At 39.8% G+C, this 18,206-nt stretch overlaps 1 protein-coding gene across 1 annotated transcript in view; it reads right to left on the bottom strand.

Annotated features, from left to right (window-relative positions):
- Positions 1-2,319: 2,319 nt before the first annotated feature.
- ell2 (elongation factor for RNA polymerase II 2) overlaps positions 2,320-18,206 on the bottom strand; it is a gene marked incomplete at its 5' end in the record, with an annotated part of 32,465 nt that continues 16,578 nt past the window's right edge. Inside the window, 4 exons of the mRNA XM_083905724.1 lie at positions 2,320-4,714; positions 4,811-4,855; positions 6,758-6,929; positions 9,863-9,926. Of these exons, the coding sequence (XP_083761850.1) occupies positions 4,598-4,714; positions 4,811-4,855; positions 6,758-6,929; positions 9,863-9,926 (398 nt within the window). The 3' untranslated portion in view covers positions 2,320-4,597. The remainder of the gene's footprint in view (positions 4,715-4,810; positions 4,856-6,757; positions 6,930-9,862; positions 9,927-18,206) is intronic.

Here is an 18,206-nt window from a genome sequence, read left to right as displayed (position 1 = left end):
TCATTTTTTTATGACAGTAAACATATATCTTATGAATATCTTTGGTTTGTGGACAAATCTAAAATAAAGACGTCATCATTTTGAGGTTTGGGAAACAGATTTTTTTGAACGATTTCAAACCCCTGACCTCAGATGTTCAACTTGGAATTTGGAGCAATCTCACAAACTCCAACGTGGGATTCTAAGATGCCTCCATACAATAGTAGTTAATAGTACTACAAGGTAAATCAGTCGTAGACATAGTTTCATTTCTAACCATAGACATGAGTGTGCAAAATACCATAGCTAGACCATAGCTAACAGTGGCTAGCCTGACATAACGGGCTGTATATATTTGGACCAAGACACACATTTTGTAATTTTGCCTCTGTACACCAGCACAATGAATTTGAAATGACAAAAATGTGTGTCTGTACGGTGGCTGACAGGGTCAAACGCACTACAAACCCCAAAACGCCAGCAAATAAGAAAATGCCAGCAAGTAACAAAAACAACAGCAAAAAAGAAAACACCAGCAAATAACAAAACACCAGCAAATAACAAAACGCCAGCAAATAACAAAACAGAAGTGCTCCGGGTCTGTGGGGGCGCTGTCGTGCAGGTCTTCGACCAACCTGTTGACTCACAGTGTTGGGCCAAAACTTTATTTTTTACAAACTTTATTTAAACTTTTCCAATACACAGATACACATATATAAAAGACCTCAAAGGGAATATAAAATTGCATCTCGTCATTTAGAAAGGATACCTCGATTGTAACCTTGCCTTTATTTCCTTGTTGTGATTGATTTGTTTACACTGTTGTATTTATTCTCAACAAAGCCTTGTAGATTTTATTTATTGAGGTATTTTGCATATGTGTATATGTGTACTGGAAAAGTTTAAATAAAGTTTATAAAAAAAAAAGTTTTGGCCCAACACTGCGAGTAAACAGGTTGGTTGAAGACCTGCACAACAGCGCCCCCACAGACCCGAAGCACTTCCGTTTTTGTTATTTGCTGGCGTTTTCTTATTTGCTGGTGTTTTGTTATTTGCTGGTGTTTTCGTATTTGCTGGCGTGTTGTTATTTGCTGGTGTTTTGTTATTTGTTAGTGTTTTGTTATTTGCTGGTGTTTTCGTATTTGCTGGCGTTTTGTTATTTGCTGGTGTTTTGTTATTTGTTAGTGTTTTGTTATTTGCTGGTGTTTTCTTATTTGCTGGCGTTTTGTTACTTGCTGGTGTTTTCTTATTTGCTGGTGTTTTCGTATTTGCTGGCGTTTTGTTACTTGCTGGCATTTTATTTGCTGGTGTTTTGTTATTTGTTGGTGTTTTGTTATTTGCTGGCGTTTTCTTATTTGCTGGTGTTTAGTTATTTGTTAGTGTTTTCTCATTTGCTGGCGTTTGGTTACTTGCTGGTGTTTTCTTATTTGCTGGTGTTTTCTTATTTGCTGCCGTTTTTTACTTGCTGGCGTTTTATTTGCTGGTGTTTTGTCATTTGCTGGTGTTTTCTTATTTGCTGGCGTTTTCTTATTTGCTGCCGTTTTTTTACTTGCTGCCATTTTATTTGCTGGTGTTTTGGGGTTTGCAGTGCGTTTGCCCCTGTCAGCCACCATTTTCTGTCCAATGGCTATAAATGGAAAGCAGCATAATGACCGCTTCATTTTCATCATATGCTCTTAGTGAAACTGGTTCATCAGAAACTGTCCGAAACAATCTTATTTTGATCTATTTGACTATTTTAACAAATCCAAATCAGGAGAAATTGAAATAAGACTCCTGTAATCCCACAATACTACACAAAAACTAATCTCAACTAAAGTTACTGTTTTGATTGAGGCAAACTGGACAATTTAAAATTAAATAAACGAATGAATAAATGAGTCCTTCATCAGTCCCACAGGGGAAATTCCTTCTCTTGATTGAACCCATCCTCCACTAGAAACCTTCCTAGAATTAGGAGTGGCAGAGGAATGGGGGGTTGGGTACCTTGCTCAGGGGAACTCCTTATCTCCCTTTACTTTCCTGAGATGCAGGAGAAACTAGAATACAATCCTTCAGTTAGTTACCATTGAAGGTCAACAGGTGTTTGGTTTGTCTAATAAGAACGTAAGTGGTCCAACATGGCTGCCTCCACAGAGAAGACCCCTGATGTGAATATAAAAAGCCCATTCGATGATAATGAAAACAACCTTTTACACATTGAGCAGACTGAACAAACATTATGTTGTTTTAATCTAAATCTTACATACTGGACCTTTAAATCCTGTAAAATCGCCGTTTTGTCTTCCACAAGGTGTACAAAAGACATTTCCCAGTTTCAACTTGTGATTTCTTTATTGAAGTGTTGGTACATTTGTCAGGCAGGAATTCACTGTTTTCAGTGGTTTTCTCTTCTCTGAACAGTGGACTTTGTCACTTCCTCTGCTTCCTTTTGCTTTAACCATGACAAATGACTTCAGGCTCATTCATGTTGCTCAGACTCACTTTCATTAAATCAGTTTTCAATAAAGACAGTAATCTTTGGAAGGTTGTGACAGGCAACACTTAGTTTGAAGGCTTTATGGAAAACTCTGGCCTCCGACAATCTGTCAAAGTTTGTCCTTTGCAAAGCTCTAAATTCTGGGATATGACCACTACAAGGGAAAACAGGACAAAAATCATGTTTTTCCAACACTGACCCTGTTGCCCACAGGTGTAGTAAGCATGACTCTTAAGTAGTCTCCACATATTTCACATGCTTTTGTGAGGGACACTCTCCAAAAGTGCTTTAATATCAGCGATTTTATGTCCAAAATACAACTGAAGTGACAGCAAGCGATGATTGTGACAGACGACCAAAGTAGACGGTCTACTGCAGAGACCGACTCTTTGACACAACAGCCAAACCAAAACATATGTGAAATGAACAAGTCAATATTTGCTTCAATTCCTCTTTTGTGACCACTTAAGCAGAACAAATACTTTAAGTTTCAGTGTGTGGAGGAAATTGACCACAATAAAAGTGGAATCCATACATTTTCATTTCATTTTCAGATCTTTTTAGTTTCCCGTAAATTAAGCCAATTCCAGTATTTACGTTTTCTCAAATGAAGCCTAAATCACACATTTTACTCAATGATGCTGAACCAGAAAACTCTTTAATTTGTTGGAAAATATTCTAACACAGGTTTGTTATGATGCTGAAATAAAAATTTAATTAAATCATCCACCCATTAAACTTAATCAATGCTGAAAAAAAAAGAAACAAAAAAAACACTTTCACCACTGTGCAGAACTCGAATTGAGAGTCAAATATAGTTTGTGCTGCAATACAGATCAGTTTTCTGGTGGATGACGCATTTTTGCTTCTTTATAAAAACAGAAAAGACAAAGACTGTTTGCAGTGTGTTAAAGCTGAAGAGGTGAGTTCAGTCTTTTCCAGAGTTCACACGTAAACCACGCTGGAATCTGAAAAATAAGAATCTTCTACATCTCTTCATTAAGATCAGGTTCTGTTACCGCAGCCGGGTCAGGCTGAACAAACAACGTAGCAGCTTTTTTTTTCTTTTTCATATTTCTCACTTTTTTTTTCCTTTCACCCATCTTTCTAACACACAGACACACACACAGACGCAACCTGTTTCCAGGAAATTGTAGCACTTTTTGTGGCTCGTGGCCACTAAAGATCGGCCCAACTTGAGAAATTTGAGTGTAAACACCTTAAGGCACCCATAATGCACCGTGGACACTGGTGGTGCAAGAAATACTGCCCCCCCCCCACGGATGGGAGGAATCATACTCTATTTATTCACCCCCTAATGCCACCTCATGTGGTCATTACAACAAAATTTACAATCCATGCACACATACTGATGTTGCCTCTCAGTGGGCTCAGTGGATTTCTCTCCATCCCGTCTCATTTCCTTCTACAACAGCCTCATTTGTGGAAGCAAAGGTATCCAGTACAGTTGTGTATAGAGAGAGGAGATGAGCATGGAGAGACATCAATGAGAAGACATGATGAAACGTCCGTGCAAAATGGCTTCAAAAAAGTCAGAACACATAAGGCTGCGGTCGTTGTTTTTGCATTGTTTTCAAGAAAAATTAAACAATATATCATCTGTGGACTCCTTTTGCACTATAAGTCCCAAAATAAATAGATATCCCTCTCTCTCTTTTTTTTTTTTTAACTTAAATACAGGTAAATATTTTCTCAGATGCTCAAAAACACATTTTTTGTTCTTTTTTTGTGTCAAGATTAAGTTCCTCAAAACATTGAGGAGCGTCCCCCCCAAAAAAAATAATAAAATAAAAATCCCTGTCACACATGCAGGCAGCTCCTTTCACTAGTTCAGTGGTATGGAATTCAACAGGAGCTCACTGAGAAAAGCCAAAGATGAAAGAGTGAAAACTAAAAGTGAGATTTTGAAGATTGCAGGCAACGATGAAACCTGTGGAATCACAGATCAGTTAAAGGAGGAAGGAATGAAGAGGGATGAGAAGGGAAAGGAAAGAAAGGGGAGGGAGGGTGTGTGTGGTGGAGGCAGTAACTGAAGGGGGATTTCATGATTCAGAGTCAGTTGGATGCTCCCTCCTGCGCTCAAATACTGATCTGTGAGGATGTTGTGTGCTGTGCCTCTCAGCACCAGGCCTGAGCTCTGCGCTGGTCAAAATCAGCTATTAGCCGCTTGATGTGGGCCAACTTGTTGTGCAGGTACTCGCAGCGTTGTTTCTCCTCGTGGTAGTTGGGGCTGTGCTGTAATGACAGGCCATATCACACATTACAACCAACAGCAGCTCCTGCAAAAGCCTTAGGTTTGAACATACAGACCATGTCTATGTAAATACTTACTTGTTTCATCTTTTTGTACTCTTTCACGACCTCTTCCTGCACTTTCTGCAGAGAGAAGAAAAGTGTTGGTGGTTGAATATAACAGGCAAATTTGTATTAGCTGGCTCTTACCGGTTCTAAGTCACCAATCGTCCTCCTCTAGCCACCCCCAAAATTTAATCTCAATATATAACAGAGGAGTATGGTGTACTTAGCGATAGCACTGCTGATCACGACCGGCATCACAAACCCTCCCACTGTATTTCAGTTCGGTGATAAGTGGAGTCTTACAAAAGTTACTGTGTTAAGTAACTGATTCTAATGATTCAGTTACACTGAAAACAACTGATTTTACAAGTCACTTGTCACTTTTTTGTAGTGGAAAACCAACCTAAACCGTGCTGAGGTGAGCCGGGACCATAGTGGAAAAGGGTCATATATAATATGGAATCAGGCCGTATCTAGCCACTGTAACAGTTTAGTTTTATCATTAAAATGCTTTTTATAATGTAAAAAATTTAAATGTGTGAATTTTTAAGGATGTGATGATTCCATTCAAAATAATTTTGCATGACAGTGTCAATCAAAATGGTGTCTTTGAAGATAAGAATGGGCAACAAGATGCCAATGAAAAACTTGTGTGGGGACAGATTCTGTGAACAGGTTGTGAGGCAGGTTGCAAAAATAGGAAAATATGAAAGAAATGTTCTCAGTGGTGACCTGGCATAAAATTGCCATATTTTTAGGCTTTATTTAACATATACTACAATATTTTGAAATCTCCTTTTAGGCTGGCTTTACATGGCAACGCTCCCAGGTGAAACCGACAAAATATTTTATCAGATGTGCCTTTCGTTTGGACGGCGGCAGCGTTTTTGGGGCTTAAAAATGCAAAAAAATGAACCCAAAAAAAAGGGTTGAAAAGGGTTCATAAGGGTTGAAAACGCCAAAAGTGTTCTCTGAGCTGCTCACACTGGCTATCCTCCTGTACGCGTTGACGTCAGATTCATGTGCCGTACAGACAAACAACAACAAACTGTCGAATTATTATCCATCAGTTGGACATTCAAGTCGCCTTAGCTGCTCTGATACCTGTCCAGGTGTCATTTCAGCAATTACGCCGAGTCAATGTTTTGGTGTTCGACTGTGGGCTACTCAGCTCTACTAGAGAGAAGTAGAAGGAAGTTTCAGCGCATGTGCGCGCTCCTGGTGTTTTTGTACGACAGTGCTTCACAGTGCCACCTAACCACCTGGCATGCATACTACATCAAATTTCACAGACTTTTGCATCACCGTGTGCATGCAGATTTCCACCCAAAGACGCCCAAAGATGTGAAATAAAAAGTGGGAACGCAACGCCACTTTTGTGGTTTGTGTTCAGATCGTTGTCGTGTAAAGCCAGCCTTAATCAAGGTATTAATGTTATATTAAATTCACTGATGCCTAATATGACAGAAACATTTCTTCACACATCTGTCCGTTGAAAAGGTTTTCATGGTCAACAGGATTCATACTGATGGCGACAGCAGGAGTGAGACAGAGTGAGACAAGGCTCACAGGTGTGTAATGATGAAGACTGTTATTTCTGTTTTCAAGTGATAATCGGATACGTTTTGTGACATCATTAATATTAAAATTCTTTGTTGTTGCCATAAGGATATATGCAGAAAACAGTCAAAGAGAGACAGTGTTTGCTTTGAGTGGCTGCCAGGTTTCCTTGTGGTCTGACTGCAAATTCTTTGTTTGATTCCAATTAAGTGGATTCAGTTCCAAAAAAAAAACTTGTTGTACAACACGTTTCGATTCTACTCACAAAACCGACACATTAAAACAATGAGCAACTAAGAAGTAATGTTAATAGAAGAGTAATGAAATGAGTAGCGTATTACACTTAAAAAAAAAAAAAACTGAACCACTTTAATATCAGGTATAAACTAGGGAACTCCAGAGCATGTATGTGAATCTGACCTGGTACTCTTTGGTGCCAGGTGAAAGCTTCCGGCACTGGGTATCCAGCTGGGTGAAGCGGCGGGTGATACCCTCCACACGGGCATGCAGCTGCCGGTACTCATCATACTCTGCGTTAAAGTCATCCTTGTAGCTCTGCCGCTGGTCCATGGACACCAGTGATGTATACTTCCTATAAACACAGGAAAAAAACAACACAACATTAACGCTTTGCTGTTCATCCTCAGGAGGATAGAGCTGCAACTACCCATTATTTTCATAAATCCATTAATCTGTTGATTACTTCAAACAAATCAAATCAATTAATCGAGTTATCATTTAGTCCATGAAATTTCAGAAAATACTGATCAAATGATATTCTCAAATGTCCACAGATCAAAATGATTCTGTTTTAATGATTTCTTTGTTATATGGAGCAAAGAAACCAGAAAACATCACATGTAAGAAGCAGTAATTGATTAATAATCTATGAATTGAGTAATTGTTTCAGCCAATCCGATTTGACTGCACAAAAAAAACAAGCTTCAAAACAGTTTTCTCCAACATTGGCTCTCCACTGCAGCAGCCAGAGACAGCAGCAGCAGCTGAGTGTGTGTGTGTGTGTGTGTGAATTGGAAACACAGCTGTAAAGTGTTCCACCAATCTGTTTCTTCAGCACAGTCCCTCATCCTGAGTAGGTACTTTTGTAGGTAATTTCGGTGAAAAAATGCTGAGGTTTCTCAAAATCCCAGGTAAATGAGAAAAGTTCCTGCGGTGCAAAAGGAGGTAATTACAGAACAGTCACGAATTAAAGCGGACTTGGACCGGAAGTTCTATTTAACGCTGTTTTTTAGTGTGTATATGCGTCATTATCTTGTTTACAAAGCCCTGAAGGTTCAAAACAAACAGTTCAGCCACTGCTGAGAACGCTGTGTTTTATTGTTATCTTGGGCTCGGCGAGAAAAATCAGGTCCAGTTACGTAAACACCGGTTCTCCTGAACAGCAGATCGTCCTGCTCCAGGCACTAGTCCGGGCACATCTGGTTGCGTACATTGAACCGCAGAAGAAGAATAACTTCCGTTGTGGAGGTGTTTCACGAGCGACAGTGTCTTCTGACTCTGGGTCTGACTCCGGGTCAAAGTCATAAAAGGGACTGTGGCGGGGAGTCGTGAAGAAGTTATTTTTAAACATTGTTAAAACAATGTTTTGATAATGAGTAGCAGTGTATCCACCATTCCAGAGGGTGGAGCTGTGCTTCTGAGAGCGGGTGTGCTGAATATGTCACTTCCAGGTATTGGCCAATCACAAGACAGTTGGGAAGGCTCTACGCTGGCTGGCCAATCACAACACACTGTCTTCTGGGGTGAGATTTATGTCTGAAATATCGCTGCTGAGGAACAGCAATTGAAAAGAGAGATTTCTATCGGCTCGTTTACAGCAACTAGGAGGTTTTTGACCATAAAAACAAGTTAATGTATATGTAAGTAGACCTCCATAACTAACATATATGTGCAACAGGACCACTCTATGTGAGTTTTAAACTAATGAAACTAAAGAAAGATCTCTTTTTAAATTGAATTTCCACCATCCTAATGTCTGTGTCTGTTCTCAGTCCATTTCCATGATTTTTCTACATGGGTCTTTGTGTGTCTCCAAGTAGCTTGTGATTTCATTCAACTCAACTACAATTCAGTTCTAAAATGATTATTGAAACATTTTAGCACAAGTGTTTCTCTCTACAATGTATAATAATTGATTCAAATACTCTGTGTAATATCTTTGAAAATCTTTAGACTAAACAGTGAGTCTGTAAAAGCAGTATTAAATATTGAATTAATTCAGTCTAGTGCACCCACGAGGATGTAGGACAACCAAGATTTCTACATCTATAGCGAAATATTGAGAATAATGTTATTTTTGGCTTTAGTGTGAGAACAGTGGCTGCAGTTATCAACTGTGTTTATGTGATGAAAAATAATTTATGAAGTTCAATAACTTTAACTGCCTTCACCGGTGGGCTACACTGTGTGCTGCTGCTAAGAGGTCATGCTATTCATATAGCCGACACAGCTACCACCATCTGGTCCACACACATCTTGTGGTTAAAACTCAAGCCAGATCAGGGTTCACCATTCTAATGCGCACTGTGGCGAGCTGAACTGCACTTTAACACTTGGTTAAGGACAAGGCTTGTGTGCAGCTCAAGAGAGCAAGAGCATGACCTGGGGCATCATGTATAAAAGAGTGCAGCTTTCACACTGAAATTTGAAAGGTATGTACGCAAAGAAATCCTCAAATCCTGCACTTTTTCTTTATACATCCCATCAAAGTGAAACTGAGCAGAGGCGCGGACACCACGCCCCTGTTCCACCCACAAATGACTCGAAAACTCCCTCTGACGCCTTCTGAAGAACAAGAAAAAATGTGGCAGCACAAACCAGGGAGTGCAAAGAACCACTGAGGTAGCGTGCACCTGCATCACCTGTTTGTTGGCCTGTGCTGGACTGGTGACCTGTCCAGTGTATGACCCCACCACCTTTAACCCTATGTTGGCTTCAGTGGTGGTTGCTGATCTTTGAAACAGGGAGAGCTAGTTTCAGGCCCAGTTATTTATATATAAAACCCCCAAAATGAGCAAGGAAATGCTATACAAGTGTTTAATTTACAGTGTACAATATGTACAAATGGACTATATCAGGGGACAAAGAACACAGTGGCTGCAATTTGTTTCTACAATTCACTCATAAAATCCACATGGGACTGAGATAGAAAAGGCTCTGGGTGTTGTGTATATGTCTACAGTGCTGTGAATAAAAGATTGGTTCCTTATTTCAGACAGTTCCTCCAATCATCCCTGGAAGTGAGGATTTTGACGAATTCATCCCATCAGCGTCTCACTCAAAAAACTTTTCTGTACCGCCTCACTTCATTTCTATTAATGAAATGTAGACACAGTAGACAGTGGGTATTTGACCATCTGTTTTATGGCATTTAAAAGGGAGCAGCGCTTCTAAGAGTCTCAGCTAGTATTGACTGCAGTTCCCCCACAGCCCTCATGTGGAAAAGAAAGTGGTAGAAGATGGATGAAGAAATAAGAGGCTTGAAATGTAAAGAGGTTTACTCACACTATGTAGTCTGGCATCTCAACTGTGGAGGAAAATTCAGTGGACTGGACTGGCTTGTCTTTATCTGAAGAAAAGAGCAAATGTCACAAACGTACATAAAATTGGAAAATACAATACTATTTCAATAACTTTTTGCTTTCAAGCTCTTAAAATTGCTGAATGTTTTTAAACTGAAGAAAGAATATTTATTAAGATAATTGATTACTTGACTAATTGTTAAGTACTTTCTCTCTATTAAATGGTTTAAGTGTTTTTCAAATAATTCAAACAAGCTCTATGATTTTCAGCTCGTTAAAGGTTTTCAGATATCTTTACTCCAAATAACAAAGAAACACTTCAATGACTTCAGTCAATAAATCTGAGCTTGAACATCATCATTTTGAGTTTTGTGGAAACATTGATCTTTGTTTTTTGAGAGTTTTTGACATTTTAAAGGACGAAAAAACAGAATCTATTAATTGAAAAAATAAAATAAAATCTACAGATGAATTGATTATGAAAATAATTGTTAGTTGCAGCGTTATTAAGATCTTTATACATCATGTGATCCTGGAATGAGTGGAAAAATTCAGACTCACCCTTGAATCTCTAGGACTATAAAGCATTTTCACAGCATGCAAGATACTAACAATTTCCCCCAAATCCAAATAATGCCAATTCACCAAGGTCCTTATGGCCATAAAATCATATATGGTATTGACCCTACCTAATAGTGGATAATAAAGACAGACAACACACTGTACATACACAACAAGCCTCCTGTTTTGCTTGTAGGTGTAGATTCACAGGTGCATGTTCTTCCTCTACAGAATTTCTATTAAATCAACTATCATAAACAAATATATTTAACTCTATCAGGAACAGACAAACACTAAAATGTGCAACTGCAGCAACAAAACAAGAGAGCTATACAAATGAAGAAGTGTGTCAAACTACAAATGCAACATTTATAATGTCAGGTCAACAGAAACCAGATCAACGTGTTCAGACAAAATCCCCTTTATCAGCATAATCAATGTGGCAGGGTGGGTTGTAAAAAACCCAGCAGAGATAAACACTGAAACACACTGAGTAACAATCCAAAGTCTGAAAGATAATCAGGCTAAAAAGGTAGACTGAGGAGGCACATCAGTCACAAGACACACCACTACTGCTTTAATTAGTACCACACACACACGCATCACATTTACATGCATTTACTGATGCTGTATTAAAAAAAGTGATGCGATTGCTGCTAGTCGTTACCTTTGTTTTAGCTACACAAGGTGAAAATAGTCCAAGAAGTGATTCATTTCATCGATTACTTCTCTGGGAATTTGAGGGAATTAACAACCTGCTTCACATGAAAGATAGGTCATTAAATTAAGAGTGACAGAGTGATATGTAGGGGAGGAAATATTTATCGATTTTTGCTAATATCTCCTCAATGCATATTCTGTCTTTCCGGAAACAAGAAGGCCATGTTGTGTAAGAGTAGGTCACATGTAGCAGACTGTGTAGCAGTACACATGACCATGTAGCAGCCGGCTACAAGAGGGCACGTAGCAGACAGGAGCAGTGTAGCCTTCAACAACTATTAACGATTTTATCTAATCCCGATCCAACTCTGGCTGGAGTGAGCCATTTTTAAAACTTAAACTCATTTGTCTGCCTACCTGGCCTTCATGCTATCCCTTGCTAGGGGTGTTCTCCACAACCCTGGGCCTACTCGAGTGGATATTTCTTCTAAGGATCAAGAGGCACGAAACACACAAACGAAACTGGTAGGATCTTGCAATATTTTCCATCGAAGTTGCAGCAAAGACATGACTGTCTCTCTATTCAAACTGGAAATCATGAAGATCCTGTGGAATCCTCGAGCTAAACCCACGGGTCTATTAGGAGGGCATCTGAACGTCCAAGACCGATGAAATCGACAAACTCTTATCAGACTCAAATTTTTAGGCAAGACAGACAGACTGGAAGAGGCGGCAGCCTGCTACTATTAAGGACTGCTTTCTAAGCACTGCATACGAGCTGGCTGTAAACTTTTGATGCATTGCTGTATCTGTATCGTTTTCAGAAAATATGTCATTCATAATTACCTGCCTATATTGACCACCCTCATCAGATAACACTTTCTATGATGAATTTAAAGCACTTTTATCAAAGTTTGAAAACACCGGGAAGGAACTCATGGTAGTTGGTGATTTCAATATTAACTGGTCTAGCAAATCAGAAAAAACTTAAAGATATCACTGGCAAACATGATCTCTCTCAAATGCTTAATGGGCCAACTAGAATTACACATTGTTCAAATACACAGATTTATTTGATATTCTGTAACAAACCAGAGAGAATCACTAAATCATACAACTTTGTCACAGGCATTTCAGACCATAATCTAGTGTTGATATGTCAAAAATTAACCAACAAAAAGTTTCTTTACAAACATGATAACAAAAAGGTGTCTTACAGAATACGGAAGAAGGATATCCCACAGTTTGAGGAACAATTAAAATTATTAGACTGGACTGACTTCTCATGTGATAATATAGACCTTGATAAGTGCACACTTTTCTTAAAAAAATATTACAGGTGTGAAAGACAAATTTATCAAGAAGTGTGTAAATGGTCATAAAATAAATTTAATTTACCATGGCTAAATGAGGAATTATGGAGCATAATGAGGAAAAGAGACCATGCACTTAAAACTGCCCTAAAAAGTAAATTGGGCAATGACTATAGGATATTTAAAGGACTGAGAAATAAAGTAGTAAATATGCTCCGTAAAGCTCAAGCAAACTTTTTTATTGATCTCATCAATCAGGCCAGAGGTAATGGACAACAAATATAGAAAAACCTAAATACAATTTCGAAGAAAGTAGGGAAAGGAAACCAGCCTTTAGAGTTAAGCATTAATGGAAGCATCTCTAGAGATAACAATCAAATAGCATTGGCTTTTAATACTTTAAAAAAAAAAAAATGTGGTCATAGAACCATGCTCATTACTCCACCTAACTACGAATACCCAATTTTTAGTTTTAAAGAGACAAATGAAGAGATAACCAAAATTTTGACCAATCTCAAAGGCTCTAAGGCTCAGGATGTTCATGGACTAGATTCTTCCCTCTTCAAGTGTAATGCCAAAGCACTATGCATACCCATTACACACCTGGTCAACTTATCAATTAATGAGTGTCGGTTTCCTGATGTTTGGAAAACAGCTGTGATAACACCTATATTTAAGGCTGGGAACCCTAATGATGTGGCAAATTACAGGCCCATAAGTATACTCCCAATTATATCCAAGGTAGTTGAGAGGGTTGTAGCAAACCAACTCACTGCACATCTCAATGCATGTCATATTCCATTGCATGCAATGCAATTTGGGTTCAGATCAAATCACTCTACGGATTCCGCTTAATGCTACTTTGTGGAAGAACTGAAATCCAATTTAGACAATGGGGGAGTGGTTGGAGCAATATTTCTAGATCTGAAGAAAGCCTTTGACACCGTAAACCACAATGTTTACGTTTCTAAACTGTCCACTCATAACATCTCAGCCGACACAATCAAGTGGTTTACATCATACTTGATGAGAAGGAAGAATTGCACTAAAATTAATGGCACATTTTCCAAAGAAAATATCTGTTCAATAGGGGTGCCTCAAGGTTCAATCCTAGGACCACTATTGTTCAGTATATATATTAATGATCTTCCTTCAGTATGCCCAGGCATTAACATCCAAATGTATGCCGATGACACAGTTATCTATGTTCATGCAAAGACAAAACAAGACGTGGCATACAAACTCACAGGAGCAATGAACAAAATAACTGGCTGGATTATTCTTGTCTAACATTAAAACACCTCAAAAACAGTTTGCATGTACTTTTCTTCACGAAAAAGTACTACACAAGTTGTCAAGGGTCAAAAACTCCAAGTAGTAGATGATTTTAAATACTTAGGGGGCATTGTCGACTCAAATCTAACTTTTAAAAAACATATTAAAAAAAGGACTGAATTCTGCCACTAAGGAATCTAAAAAGGATTTCAGTTCAGGGATGGCAGATGACAGTTTAAACCACTCAGTGACCTTCTTAACATGGAAGATTAGCCCATATGATACTGAATCTTTTCAGCGCAACTCAGAGGTTGATATATGAATAGCACCCAGTGAAACTTACCATATAACCAAGGTTCTCAGGACACAGTATTAAACTTGTTTCTACCTTAGTTCAGGGATGGCAGATATAGCCTTAAAGCTATTCTTACCTTTCTTGCATTTTTGCCCCTTTCTTTTGTAACCTTAAATTGCTCCTAATAAGCGTATGGCACCCTAAAACGTAAGTTAAACCCACCAGGTTTTGAAACTCATCATTATTTAATTCTCATATTATTATGATAAAAGTACGACCGATTAAAATATTCGGACCAAATAAAATAATTGGCCGAGCTTGCCGCCTGTCTTCTGTCACGCACCTCACCGATCACTGTTGCAGCTTGCAATTTGTGCGTGTCTCTGACAGAGCAGTGTTGCCAACACTGTGCTCAACAAGCAGCGTGTGTTGACGGGATCACCTCCCAAAGCACAGCAGCCTCAGCAGTCCATGCCTATAGTCAGAGCAGAGAGGAGAATCGCGCATGCGCATAGCTGGTGCCTTTCCGCCCTGGAGGGTGGGATTTTGAGGGAGGCGGAGGTGTTCATGTTCAAATTTTTACTAAGTGCTGTGAGACATGCAAGAAAGGTAAGTATAGCTTTAAGCTATTTAGTGACCTTCTTAACATGGAAGAACAGCCCTGACACCCAGGTTGAGATATTCAGAGGTTTCAGAACATAACTAAATAGTTACAGAACATGATACTCAACCCAAAATATTCACAGTTAAGAAAATGAAAACTTTATCGACTAATTATCAATTTAGTCGAGGATTAATTTAGTGATCGATAAATTTACTTATCTAAGCCCTAACACAAGTTTTTTGAAGTGCTGTAGTATGAAGTACTGACAAAGTTGGTGTACACATTCATGAGAACCATCCTGAGAAAGACTCTCAGTGAAAACATGGCGACATTAAAGAGCCCATATTATACCCTATTACCCCAAGTTAAACTAGTTCCTGATGCCCTAACAACATGTCTGTGTCATGCTTTAGTCAAAATATCATAAGGATGAAGCACAATAGCAGTTCAATAACCCTGCCAAAACAGCCCTTTTCAGGATGCTCGGTTTTGTGTCATTTACATGTGAATGAGACCCAGGTAAATACACATCCACTGCTTCCAGGGGAGTGTCGATCTAAAGGCCACATTATACTTCTCCGACTGCGTATGCGTTATCCGTCTGCGTCACCACGGAGACACCTCGAGCATTTATACTTCTGCGTCGTGGTGACGGACACTCGCTGCAATTTCCCGCCCGATCAGTAGGGGTCGCTGCGCAAGGTTGTTGTGCTTCTGGCTACAGTGAGCAATGGCGTCCGAGAAAGAAAGAGAGAAAGACTGTTGTTGAAACAGTGGCAGTTTCTCACTTTTCTGTGTGACGGAACGCAGTTTTAAGATAATTTGCGGCGAGAAATTGGCCATTTAGGGTCTAAACATGTGCTGTGCTGTGTGTGTATAGATATGACGTATTTATAGTTCGGCAGCGGCGTTATCGGTGGGGATCAGCTCCGCCTCTGTCAGGACGCCCGGAGCGCACTGAGAGCCGGCACAGAGCAGCTTTGCTCGGCCTGTCCTGAGGACCAATCGCAGCTCTTGCCGTCTCCGTTGTCCCTTGACGGAGTGACGGACACTTAAAAAATATTTCGTGCAGACGGAGACGACGCAGAGGCTCTTCGACAGTCTCTGCGTCGACGCAGAGTCTCTACGTAGCCTACGCAGAGCACTTTACGCAGAGCACTTTACGCAGAAGTATAAATTGGGCTTAACTTACTATCCACAGCCATACTGTCGCCACTTATCACCTATTGTCATGCACTGTCGTCCCAACCCCCGCTCCATATACCCCATAGTAATGTCCGTTTACCCGTTGTTACTGCGTTCACCGTAAAGCCCAATTTATACTCCTGCGTAAAGTGCTCTGCGTAGGTTAAGCAGAGACTCTGCGTAGGTTAAGCAGAGACTCTGCGTAGGTTCCGCAGAGACTCTGCGTAGGTTCCGCAGAGACTCTGCGTCGACGCAGAGCCTGTCGAAGAGCCTCTGCGTCGTCTCCGACTGCACAAAATATTTTTTAAGTGTCCGTCACTCCGTCAAGGGACAACAGAGACGGCAAGAGCTATGATTGGTCCTCAGGACAGGCCGAACGAAGCTGCTCTGTGCCGGCTCACAGTGCGCACCGTGCGTCCACAAACTATAAATACGTCATAACACTTAACACACATGGCACGTTTTGACTCTAAATGGGCAATTTCTCACCTCAAATTATCTTAAAACTGCGTTCTGTGACACAGAAAAGTGAGAAACGGCCACTGTTTCAACAACAACAGTCTTTCTCTCTCGACGCCATTGCTCACTGTAGCCAGAAGCACAACAACCTTGCGCAGCGACCCCTACTGATCGGGCGGGAAATTGCAGCGCGTGTCCGTCACCACGACGCAGAAGTATAAAGGCACGAGGTGTCTCCGTGGTGACGCAGTCGGATAACACATATGCAGTCAGAGAAGTATAATGTGACCTTAATGCATAGAGTGACCACGATTTTGGCTTCTCGCGATCATAAAAACATTAGAATCGAAGAAAAACGATTAATGCGCCGCGGCGTGTATGTAAATTCCTATTCTAGAAAAACACCTTGAATGCACCAGTGTTACTGCAGCTGCAAATGACGTGTGGATCAATAATATGAGGAGAGAATGTGGAAACACGACAGAAAGGTAGCCTTTGGTTGAGAAGAAATGTGGGACAACATCTACATCTTTTTGCAGTGCTTTCAAACGCGTGCTCTTCATATTATTGATCCACACATGTCACTCGCTGACTGCAGCGGCACGTAACTGGTGCGTTCAAGGTGTTTTTCTAGCATAGGAATTTACATACACGATCAACAACAAAGGGCTTGTGAAGCTTGTGAACATTTTTTTCATAAATAAAATATATCCACTGGACACACAAATCCTCTGAGGCTGGAAGTTTGTGTAAAACACTGTGCTCCGCTGTGCAGCCACTCTTCCTCCCTCACCTGCACTCTCTTATTTCACAGGGACAAGGAGGAGCTACGGTGGAGCTGTGAAGTACTCTGCCTGGCGGGGTGCCAACATTCACAGTGAAATGCTCGCTATGTCATAATTCCGCGGGAGGTTTAAACATCGAGTGTTTTATCGCCTATACTATACTAAGTGGAACCACGAAAACATGACTGAGTCTTGTTTTTTCACATTTTGGGGACTGGTATGGCCCCCTGAGTCCCAAATATAAGTACTAAAATGATTAAAAAGTTGATTTTGCACTAAATGGGCCCTTTAACAAATGATTCACCTAAAGAACTGCTTAAGTCTATGATATCCTTAACATTTTCCGACTGGAGACATAGGCCCCGTCCAATACATCTCCTAACCCTAAATTTTTGCCCTAAACCTACATTTTGTGCGTTCAAGTGTGTGAGGGGCAAGGGGGAGTGCAATTTTGCCCTTATAATCAACCATCAAAATGTAGTGAGCTCTGATGCGGGCTGAAAATGAAGTGGAAGATGAAATTACCCATGATGCTTTGTGAATTCAGCGAGCCGGCTTACGTTTTTCAACAAAGATGGCGGCCACATCTGCCGAGGAACACATTTGTTGTAATATATTTTCGCAAATAAGCGTGTTACAATGTCGAATTGTGTTGGAATATGTTGGTTTGATATGTATCCAAAGGACCGTTGAGCTTTGAACACTAATGTCAGAAAATAACTGACGATTTAAGAAAGCTGCTAGCTAACTGCTACTACTATCAAACTGCTTTGTACATCTCTATGCAGATGATACAATTCTGTATTGTATTGCTGACTCTGCGTACTTGGCCATGGAACAATTGCAGCAGTCTTTGAATGTTCTGCAAAATGCTTTTAACAGTCTTAAGCTCATGTTAAATGCAAATAAAACTAAGTATATGCTTTTTACAAAATCTAGAGATGTTAACATATAACAACAGATAACATTTCTACTTTAAAAGGGTCCACATATTGACAGAGTTTCACATTATAAATACTTGGGGATCTGGCTGGATGAAAAACTTACTTTCAAAAATCACATCGACAGTCTTGTAAGTAAACTAAGGCAGAAATGGTAATTTTTGTTTAGAAATGGAGGCCTTTTCCCAGTTTTTTGTAGGAAAAAGATGCTATTTTTCTTTCTTCTCTGGACTATGGAGATGTGATTTA

This window comes from Microchirus variegatus, assembly GCF_963457635.1.
Source record: "Microchirus variegatus genome assembly, chromosome: 19".
Lineage (NCBI taxonomy): Eukaryota > Metazoa > Chordata > Actinopteri > Pleuronectiformes > Soleidae > Microchirus > Microchirus variegatus.
Note: the sequence above shows the minus strand (reverse complement) of the source record. Positions and strands in the feature narration are given on the sequence as shown.